The sequence below is a fragment of the Acanthopagrus latus genome, chromosome 2 (genome assembly GCF_904848185.1).
Source record: "Acanthopagrus latus isolate v.2019 chromosome 2, fAcaLat1.1, whole genome shotgun sequence".
Taxonomy (NCBI): Eukaryota; Metazoa; Chordata; class Actinopteri; order Spariformes; family Sparidae; genus Acanthopagrus; species Acanthopagrus latus.
Window position 1 is genome coordinate 10,708,768 of NC_051040.1, and position 10,824 is coordinate 10,719,591.

Consider the following 10,824-nt stretch of genomic DNA (forward strand, 5'->3'; position numbering starts at 1 on the left):
TTGACTTCATTAACTTAAAAAATGGCCATACCATGGAAGTCGAAATTGACCTTCCATTAAACACAGCCCTCACAGAGCTGCTGGCATGGCTGCATGGTCATTATCTCGTAAGGTGACCACATCAAGGCCTAACACGGCCACATTCAATTTCTTAAACTTGTTACTCCTCCGAACATGAGCATAGACCATAAAAAAATGAGCAAGCACATGCATCTTAATATCTTTAATCAAATGACTGATTTAACAAGGGAGTCATTACAGCGTAATCTTCACTGCACCAAAATCAAAATCAATCTGAGAAATTGATCTAATGAAAGCTGTTCTAGTGCAAATAGTACCTTTGTTTTTTTTATTTGTTGGACAGTTCTGTTGAATTCATACGCAGACCAGAGTCCCCAGTGAACCTAACAGACATACTGTAAAATCAGTGATCGCTGTAATGAGAACAGCTGCTCTTGTTTCTGTCAGGCAGACCCCGGGGAGACTCAGGGCCCCAGGTGGGACTTTGCCAGAAAGCCGGGATGAGTGAGTCGATATCCGCAGTGTTGGAGTTGAGAGTTCTCCGGGCGTGAGTGTAGAGACTCCCTCCCTCTGAGGTAAAGTGTCTCCTGCTGCCTCAAAGAAAGCGGCAGGTAAAGAGGTGGTGTACAGAATCCATGAGGGGTCTCTCTTTGCCCCTGTGCTACAAGAGGAATCCTGATTGATTTGCAGGTATTCGCTGAGCAGTCTCTCAGGACGTTTTGTCTGGAGTGGAGATTCCACACTGGCTCCCATGAAGCAGTGTGGTAAGGATGCATTTCAGCACTTGGATAAGGAGTTCTGGTGACACTGGACACAGGATACAGCACAGACAAATCACTTCTGTGTTGCACTGGCAAGGGCTGTGAGGGTGGATGTGAAGAATTGAACTGGTCATTTATATATTCCTGCTTCGCCCTCTTTACTTTAACAAAGCTGTCCCCCTCAAGTGACCTCTTCCTGGCAAGCGAGTCGCTGTGTCTGCCGTCAAGTTCAGGAGTCACCGCCTGATCCCAGGATTTGTCTCTGAGAAGTAAATCCTTTGCCGTGGTCGTTAGTTGCCTCCCATGTTGTTTCTCCTTCTCAGCGAGTTTCTCTCTCCAGTGCAGGTTCGGGGGCTGCTCTGATTTCTCCCTCTGGGTCGGACAGCTGCAGCAAGGTGAAGATGCGTAAAGATCAGAGGGGTAAGTTCTGTTGAAGTGGCTGAAGGTCTCAGATGGTTTTCTTGAGTGTCCACATGACAAATCTAAAAAAAAAAAAGAAAAAAGAAAATGAGTTTTAGTAATATAACACATATCCTACTGTTGCTAAATGTATTTTTCTAACTCTTCCGGCCTGAAACTCACCCAGATCTGGGTCTCTGCAGCAGCGCTGGTCTGACTCCTTTTGTTGGACTGAGTCAGGTGGACCGTTGACAGGCCTCTCAGGTGTTGCTTGTTGGTGGAGACTCCGAGGTTTCTGCTGTATTCTCTGTTAAAATATGGATCAAATTCAGTCCACAAGCCACAAAATACTTTAGAAATCAGACAGAATTGTGCAACGCAGAAGGACAAAATGTCCTAAAGGGTAATTCCTCCAATTTTAAACATTAAAGTGTGTTGTTTTGGGGGAGTACTACTGCGTATGTGGAAAAAAAAAGTACTATGGAGTCTTTTGTGACTCCAGAGGAAGCTATGTAATCTGATAAACTCTCTCCAGTGATGTCACTCAGTGGCTGAGTTGCATTGTGGGTAGTGAAGTCACCATGTTTTGAAAAAGCAGTCAGTTCCAGAGATATCACCTTTTTTGTTCCTCTTCAGATCTGGTGCCTACATTACCCACAACGCCACTGAGTGACATCACTGGAGGCATTTTTTTGAACTTTATTCAGCTTTATTGATAGTACAAGCTCAAGATATGACAGGAAACGGAGTGAGAGAGAGGAGGATTGACATGCAGCAAAGGACCCTGGGCTGGGACTAGAACTCGGGGTCACTGTAGTGAGGACAAAGCCTCTTTATATGGAACGCCTGCTCTACCAACTGAGCTAAATGACACCCAATGGGAGGCAATTTATCAGATTTCATGCAGCTTCCTCTGGAGCCACAAAAGACTCTATACTCCTTTTTTCCCCCCAAATGCAGTCGTACTCTCGAAGAACTGTAAACACACTTTTACATATTAAGTTGGTGGAGTTACCCTTTAAATGAAAGAGTTATGTAGACATTAAGTAAAAATCATAGATATCTTTGGAGCTCATATGTGTTGCTCCTCCAAACTGCCATTAAGTGTTGTCTGTCAACCGAATACCTTATTTAAACATGTCTGACTTTACATATTGTGTGCTCAACCAAAAAGATAAAAGAAAATTGAATATACGCAAAGAATACAATCGTAATTTTACTACATTTGTCATATTATGACTTCTTTATAAATGAACAACAAAAATCCACAAATCCAGTTTAAATTAAAGCTGCAAGCAGCGACAATCAGGCTCTCGCCGCCTATGTACATTGGGCTGAGACGCTGTTGGTGGAAGTGCATGTAGATGTTTGCATGTGCACGCGAGTCCTGGACGTGGTCTAAATGAGTGGAATGACACTTCTTTTGATTATGGAGCTAGAAAAGAGCTACAATGTCACACACACAGCCACTTATCACAAGGGAATGTAGAGTAAGTCAATGACATTCAAGAGTCAGCAGTGAGGATGTGTGTTATCTTGCTAATTATTTGCTATTATGGTAATTACTTTGAGACAAAAGAAATTGAGACAATATTTTTTGTATTTCACAATTTATTACAACTATCAGAGCCAAACAGAACCTCCACGGCAACATTCCATTCCAGGCCTACATTAAGGGAGGTTCACAGGACAACTATTCTTGAGTCCGATTTCTCATCGAGCGCAGACACAGCTGTGTTACCATGAGAAAGAAACGTGAGGAACAGCGTGACGATATCCGTTTATCAGAGGCAACAACAGTATTTTTCTGCGACAGAATAGCCGAACAAAATGGAGAACTCTAGCGAGCGCCCTGCAGACATGTCTCGGGAGAGCAGCTGAGGAAGCAGAAAACCCTGAATGAAATGTACATCAACGGGGAAAGAGACCACCAGAGAGCTGGAGCAGCTGAGAAAGTACAGCGATGATGTACAGTATCTCTCAGCAACTCAAAGATAGCTAGTCAGGTGAGGGACGACACCAGGCAGAAGAAGAAGAAGGATCTTCATAAAGATGACGAGGAGCTGAAGGTCGCCCATTTAATCAACAAGGAGAAGTATCAAGCTGAACTCCAGGAGGAGAAGGACAAGAACAATCTTCTTCAGAAGGAACTGGATCAGATCAGTGTCTCCTACAATGAGCTCAGACTAAGGTAAGTATTATATATTGCACACATTAGTCATAATATGACAGTTACTGTGAAGTATGTGTATCCTTAAACTAATCTCATCTCATCTGTTCTTATCTTAGGTATGAGACTGATGTCATTGAAGTCAGACAGCAGGTTGAGACTCTCCAACACGAGCTTCAGGAGGAAGCCCAGCAAAGAAAACTCCTTCAACAACAACACAAGGAGCTGGAAATGGCACAAACATCCAGCCAGGACAAGTTTACTGCTGAGCTCCAGGTGGAGCAGCAGAAGAACAACCTTCTTCAAGACAAACTGGACAGGATCAGCCAAAAGTATGAATCTGAAGTCATCACTGTGAGACAGCAGGCTGAAAGTCTGCAGCGGGAGCTTGAGAAAGAAGTCAAGGCTCACGCAGACACAGTGTTGAAAGGCTTGCAGGTGATTACCAACTTGAAGGCTGAGCAGGATGACCTCCGTCACAGACTGACCGAGGAAATCAACAATCTCCAGCAACACTATGGAGAAGGAGGAACGTTATGAGAGACAACTGGAGGAGCTGAAATCTCAGCTTGCTGTTCAGATCTCTCTCAACCTTGAGCTCTCCACAGAGCTTAAGGTGTTGAAGGAAGCTGAAGAGCCCGAGGAGAAGCCGTGTGAGCAGGAGTGCATCACTACTGTCTCAGCCCCCAAACCAATGGAGGTGAGCAAAGTACCTGAAGAGAAGGCGTGTGAGCAGGAGTCCATCGCTACTGCCCCGGCCCTTGAACTTGCTGACGTGACTCAAGTCTCCGAGGAGACTCACGAAGACAAACCAAAAAAAGTCTTCCTGGAAAAGAGCCCGTCACTTTCTGGGATTGAGGAAACCACAGAAGTAGAAGAAGTAGCTCAAGCTGTCACACTCGCCATCAAACATCAACACCAAGAACATCTCTACTGTGGACAGCCAGTAGATACCACATGTCATCTGTGGTCGGGCATGGCAGCACACTCTTGCAGACATAGTATGAGGAGCTAATCAGAAATGCTCCCCATACTGTGTCTTTCAGACCAGCTACATATGTGCTGTCTGTGTGGAGTTAACACTCCCTCCACATGCTGCTGTGGGTTTTCCCCGGGTGCTCCGGTTCCCACACATTTAAAAAAAAAAAAAATAGAAATTGGAATGAAAAATTTAATTCCTTGTTCAAATGGCTTCATTCTGTAATATGTAGTAGTTGTACAGTGATGTATGTAAATAGTAGGACATTGTCTTTCTTGAGGTGGGGACACATTTTGCCCCTCAAGTGGTTTTTCATTTTTCTTCCTTTATAAGTTGGTTTCCAGCTCCTCCTTTCAATATTAAACAATGTATGTTGAAGTCAGAAGAACTCCCTACATAAATCCAAAATGGACTACAGGTGAAAAATCCCTGAAAGTACTTTGGGTCATTTGTGTTTTGATTATTGACTGGCAGCGACGCTGACGGAGGGTATGCCCGCCTTTTAGTTGCATGTCATCTTGTAGTGTATGATATGGAGGTGGTCATCGCTCAAAATTTTGCACAGAGCCTCAGGGGCTCATGGGGACATTGTCAACTGAGTTTCATGTCATTCGGACACACCAATGTAGAGATATGCAACACGTCCAGTTTGGAACGAAATCTGCAGGAAGTATTGTTTGGAATATCAAAATTCTTTTGATAACCTTTGTCAGGAATTTGTGGAAAAAACAGTAGGCCATGGCTTATATCAAGAGATTCAGCGCAATTGAGTGAACGCGTGGATATAAGGTTTTTGAATGTGTGACAAAGTATATTTGAGTTATTAGCCAAAAAGCACTTTCCATGATTATAGCGGTCGAGATCTGCTAATTACTTCAGTTTCTGACATAAAATGGCTCAAATGCTAAAGACTAAATCTGAAAAAAAAAAGTTTCTGTCACTAAAAGCTTGATGCCGACATTACCTTGAGTTGTTTGTCGTAATGAATCCTCCATGCTATGAACACGTGTAAGGAACCCCATCTCCCTCGTTTCTGAAACAAAAAAAATTAAAACGTTGTGAAGTAAACTCACATTCGATTCACTACGCATTCCATCAGTTATAACAGGGTTTTAATTGGGACACAGAGGAAAGACAGTAGTCTCACTTCTGTCCTTCTGCATTCTAACTGTAGTATTAACATGTTAGTTCTGATTGATGCGTGTTGGACTCACTGTTGGCCTGACGGACTTCTGTGTTCTGTGGAAGGCAGTGACTGGAGCAAAAGAGGACTTGTCTGATCCTCTGACAAGATGCATGTTGAACTGTAGCAGGAGGTGAAAGGTTACGGCTAGATTAATCTTGGTGGCTGGGAGGCAGTTAGGTAAAAATGGGAGTAGCAGAGAACAAATATAGACCGTAAAGGAGATAACATTTAGGTCAGAGGTGGCGTGTGGTATGGTGACATGTCCTTACTTCACTGTCCTGTGTTCCTGCTGGAGCAGGCCGGACAGTCAACGACTGGTGCAGGTAGGGAGTGAAGGCATGCTGGTGAGCGTGCTGATGCATGGGAAGAAGTTGATGAACCAGTCGGTGAATGTTATGAAGTAAACTGCTGAGAAAGGAGACGAGAATGCACCTGTGGATTCATATTTATCAGCTTTTTTTCATTATCAGCTGATAGCCTGTGAGATAAATATGTATCATAAAGTATATCTTAGTCAGCATCTTTAGTCTTTCTTTGTGATTTCAAAGCCGAGTTTATTTCTGATTGGCGCTGAAGGGCCAAAATCAGCGAGCCTCGCGTCTCTCCCTCACCGTGCATAGAAACGAACAACCAGTTTTAGCAGAGACATTTTGCAACATAAACAAAACAGCAGACACAGTGATAAAATGTCTCCATGTAACTGAGAGTGTAGTTGGTCCTATCAGCCTGCTGGCTGTCTTTCAGAGCTCTACGAACTTGAATTAGTGGCTTTGCTCTGCACATAAATGAAGCTGGAATGAGTCCAAACACTGTCTGAAGTCGTCCGTGGAGCAGTTCAGAACACTTAAAAATACACTCGTGTGTTTTTATTCTTTTTTTCTTTTTCTTTTTCTTTTTTTTTTAACAATGCCAGCACATAAACAATTTTCAAGAATGTAAAATTGTGAAAGCATTTAATTGTTTCCGGGCAGTTTGCCTTCCAAATCACATGCAAATGACAGCATCTTGTTAGACTGCATTACAGACTGTAATCCAATTGAGGCATTCAGTGCACCAATCCATTTAAATTCATTTAGGATCCATCCGCTCCAAGGACACATGATTAGCAATGCTGTCAGTGAATGGGGAGCACTGGGATGCGCTTCGTATCTGTGTTGGGCATAAAACTAAAGGGAGAGAGGGAAGAGGCTGCTGTGATTTACTGTAATATAAATTCACGTTTTAGGAAACATACAGAAAACAGGACTTTCCTACAGGAAACAGACATCTTGAGAGAACTTAAGCATCTGGCCTGCAAGAAAATAAAAGAAACATTGGTGCTACAGGTTACAAAAAATATAAATAAAAGTCCTTTTTTTTGTGAATTTTGAGCATCAAAAGTCACCAATTATTTTATCAATAGATTCTGAATTGGTGCCTATTTAGATAATTAATCAGATGTTTCATTTTTCAAGCAACATTCTCTGATTTCAGCTTCACAAATGTGAGGATTTGCTGCTTTGCTTTCGGTTTCATAAATAATCAGAAGGTTATCATCAATTATGACAATAATAATAATTATGCACAGCCACACTATTTTAATATCTTAATTGCTTCAGACTCTGTTGTTGTGTTGTTTCTCTCTGAAAGGAAAATCCTCACATTCTGAAGATGGATAAAATGGATAAAATGGAGTCGAACACAAACCAAAACCCTCTAACGCGTTGTTGAATCGACACCTTTTGACAGATAAACATTCCAGAAGTTTCTCAGACATGATACTTATAACAGGTCTGTGTCCATTAAGAGTAAATAATAACCGTAAATCCTCCCCTGAGTTTTATTTAATAGACTGGTGTTGATTGTTTGTGACCGACCAAATGTTTCTCCGAAGGATCTCTTTCCTGTTTCCGAGTATTCGCGTCCATCCGGCTGTTTGTGTCAGAGCTCCTTTAATGTCTCAGCAATCCGATAGCCTGATCCCTCCTTTCTCATAGCGACGAGATTAGCCGGAGGTTACACATCCTATGTTCTCTAAATTTCGTCCATGTCAGCGTGTCAAAGAAATCTCTTAATCTCATAAAGGAGCTGCCTGTTAGGAGCGCAAACGACGGAGTGAACGAGGCGTCAGAGGCAGCTCAGGTGGGGGGGGAGCGCCGTCACTCGCCTCCATCATCCGTCAGCTAATTCTTAATACTTAAAGGTGCATTATGTAGTTTAAAGGATTTTAATCAAAGGAGAAAAGACCTTTATTTACGTTTTTTATTTTCATGACTGAATAAACTGAACAAGCAAATTAACCTTAACGGACGACACAACTTTATACGGTTTTACTTTGTTTATATGTGGCGGACCCTGCCACCTTTCTAGCCTCGAACATTGTTCTGGGAACCATATTTTCCTCTGAGAACAGCTTGTTTATTCACTTATGGACAACATAAATATAAAACAAATTCAGAGTTTGACCTAAATGTTGCACCTTTAAGAATTTGGGTTGATGATTTTTAGATCTCAGATGTCACCAGATTTGAACTTCTATTCAGCGCATGCAATTAATAGAAAAAACAAGTCTTTAAAAATGCAGCCAACAGTTCTGATAAACTCTGATAAACTCATTTTTATTGAAATAAACTGAAAAAATTCACAAGTTCCAGCTTCTCAAAGTGTGATATTTTCTATTTTTCTGAGTCTCAAATGATTAAAACTGAATATCTTCGGGTTTTAGACAAAACAAGACATTTAGAGACATCGCCTCAAGCTCTGGATACTATTTGTGACACAACCTTTTCTGTAATATTTTACAATTTACGATCAAACAATTTGGTAGATTACTTTACAGATAAATGATTGATAATGAAATGTTACTTGCAGCTCAGAAACAATTGGAAAATCCTCATTAACAGTCCTAAATTGATACATTTTTGCATATCAGACATAAAATCAGGGGAGAAAAAGTTAAAATCGGACGTTCTTCTTGCACAAACAACAATACAAACAATAGTCCCGTTTCTTACCTGTGGAGACGTCCTGAAGTTTTGAGGCTTATTGTCCACTGAATAACTTCCAGCTTCTGTTTATCATCTGCAGAAGACTTCTTTAGTGTCCCGTCCTTAATTTAATCACCGTCCACAGTGATTGTGTTGATGCGGTCAGCTAACAGGAAGGAGAATCCCGTCTTCAGATCCCGAACGAGTGACTTCAGAGCAGCGGAGACCACCTGTTGCTACGAGCCAGTGTCAGCTGTCTGCTGGCTCTGGTCAATTAGTCAGTGTTACTTACCGACACTGGGAAAGACCATTAACTACTCCTAATGGCTTTAAGTAATCCCATCAGCCCCCTAAACCCTTCTGAGTGAGTTTAGAGAAAGACAGCTTATGATGGTTTTCAAGTAGAAAGTTCAGAGACACAGTCAGACATACAAATAGATAAATATATATTTGCCACCGACTCTTAAATGTTCATTTTGTCTTTAAGGTTTGAGGTTTTCTTTGTTGTTATTTCTGGTATTTTTAGGTGTTTTAATATGTTGAGCTCATTTGTCTTCCATCCATCCATAAATCCATAATCCATTATTTACATTATACCGTCTGCACTGTAGGATTTATATTTTCTACTACATTTTTTTAAAAATTTATGGTACTTTATGAACTCATTATGTTTTTATTCATAACATTGCTTTAATCTTCTACTCTGTGCTGAGAGTCTGCCCCTTGTTGCACTGAGCTCATCAGGCCAAGTTTCTGATGTTTCTTGTAGAGTTCACTTAAAAAAACTCAAAGGCTTCATCATAACTGGATGAATTACTGGAAATAATGTTATTATAATTTCACACAGACAGATTTTCTGGTAACAGCAGGTGATTTTAAACAGCCCTGATCACCACATGGATCTGTGGATCTGCTGTGTGGCTGCGACTTATTAACAGACTTATGTTTGCACGGATTCTCTTTCTGCCTCCACACAGTTTAGATGATTTGGCCAAAAACTGACAAAACACACAAGAAACAAGGTCAAGATGAAATTGACTGAGAGCATTTTCACGTAAAATGTCTCAATATAATGCGACAACAATGCAACCATGAATTCTTTTGGTCGTCTAGTGAAAATCTGACATTGTGACCGCCTGATTTCAAGATCACCATCACACTGCGACTTAAGAACACTAATTAAACTCAGCAAACATTAGCAGAAAAAATTCTGTGAAGAAGAAAAATAATTTATTGGAGCACTGAGCAGCTCCTTCACTTCTTTTGTGCACCACTCCATGAGACATGCCAGCGTCTCTGTCAGAAGTACACTCAGAAACAAAGAATTTCTTACACATGTTCAAAAGCAGCTCAGGAAGAATTGAACTGTGGCAGAGGTGATGTTTGGTCTGTGCACACCGTTGTTATCAATCATACTGAACCCCTAAATAATTGACATTTTGTATTACTTGTAAGAATGAAGGACAGGTTGGTAAACTATGAATAAAAAATGCCCCGAGTTATAATTTGAGAAATGATCTGAAGGTGAGATGAAGCCGCAGCCTTCACATGTTCCTGTGTCATTACACGCAGAAAGATGGTGTTAATGCTGTTGAGCAGAAACAACATTTGGCTTTGTCACTGGACAATGTAAGTATTTAATCAGCACTTGTAAATCCTGCTCTTTTTGTCAAACAGGAGCCACTTAGCAGCCTGTGAGGTCACCGTGGAGCTCAACCCGGAAGCACAGATGGCACCGAACACCATCAGAGTAAGTAAATCTGCCCGCTGGCTCCCATCACATCGGCCCCCGCTATAGCTCCAGTGTTTGGGTTTCCTGATGAAGTGCTAATTATCTAGACGGATTGTTTGAATTGTGCGATCTGGCCCCCGAGCTGGCTGTCCCTAAAGGCCCCAGACAAATTAGGCTACCCTTCAATTGGATCCCATTAAGCAGAACATAAGACGGTGATTGGATGAGGCTTTGGGATGACATGTTGTCCTTGATTAGCTAATTCCATTCTCACTAACCATCCAAATCCTGTTAGTATGGGCAGGGTTAACGCTGCTGCTCCGTCGAGGCACAGCGCTCACCCCGGCTGCGAACCATTACCCTTTATAACCCGCAGTGCGCTTATGAGCCAAGACCGATTAGACAACTTCTTCAACAATGGACGCGACTGTAGACTCACTCTGTTACAACATTGTTCTCCTACTTATCACTGACCGTAGTATCGCTCTAATAAATCTGTTCAGTGATATGTTAAGAGATTAGCCAAAAGATATTTGCAGTAATTCAGATAATATGTCCACCAGAGGCGACTGTAACATGTCCCACTCAGTAAATATCTTGGTCAGAAAAT

General features: G+C 41.6%; 1 protein-coding gene across 2 annotated transcripts; it reads right to left on the minus strand.

Annotated features, from left to right (window-relative positions):
* Positions 1-208: 208 nt before the first annotated feature.
* On the minus strand, positions 209-6,277 carry LOC119007276. Of its 2 annotated transcripts, XM_037076833.1 has the most exons (5): positions 5,786-6,277; positions 5,545-5,634; positions 5,295-5,363; positions 1,365-1,488; positions 209-1,264 (listed from the first exon to the last, which is right to left on the minus strand). In XM_037076833.1, the coding sequence occupies exons 1-5, from the start codon at positions 5,876-5,878 to the stop codon at positions 486-488; spliced, it is 1,155 nt and encodes a 384-aa protein (XP_036932728.1). In that variant the 5' UTR covers positions 5,879-6,277; the 3' UTR covers positions 209-485. The 2 variants fall into 2 exon arrangements, 1 of the variants encoding a protein (XP_036932728.1); XR_005071084.1 differs by lacking the exons at positions 5,295-5,363; positions 5,545-5,634; positions 5,786-6,277 and adding an exon at positions 2,510-2,747.
* Positions 6,278-10,824: the final 4,547 nt, after the last annotated feature.

Excerpts from the sequence above, each read along its gene's own strand:
- LOC119007276 (XM_037076833.1), bottom strand. The coding sequence starts at position 5,878 with ATGCATCAGCACGCTCACCAGCATGCCTTCACTCCCTACCTGCACCAG. Across the intron at positions 5,635-5,785 it reads CAGGAACACAGGACAGTGAA|TTCAACATGCATCTTGTCAG; the intron begins GTAAGGACATGT and ends CTCCTGCTACAG. Across the intron at positions 5,364-5,544 it reads AGAAGTCCGTCAGGCCAACA|AAACGAGGGAGATGGGGTTC; the intron begins GTGAGTCCAACA and ends TTTTTGTTTCAG.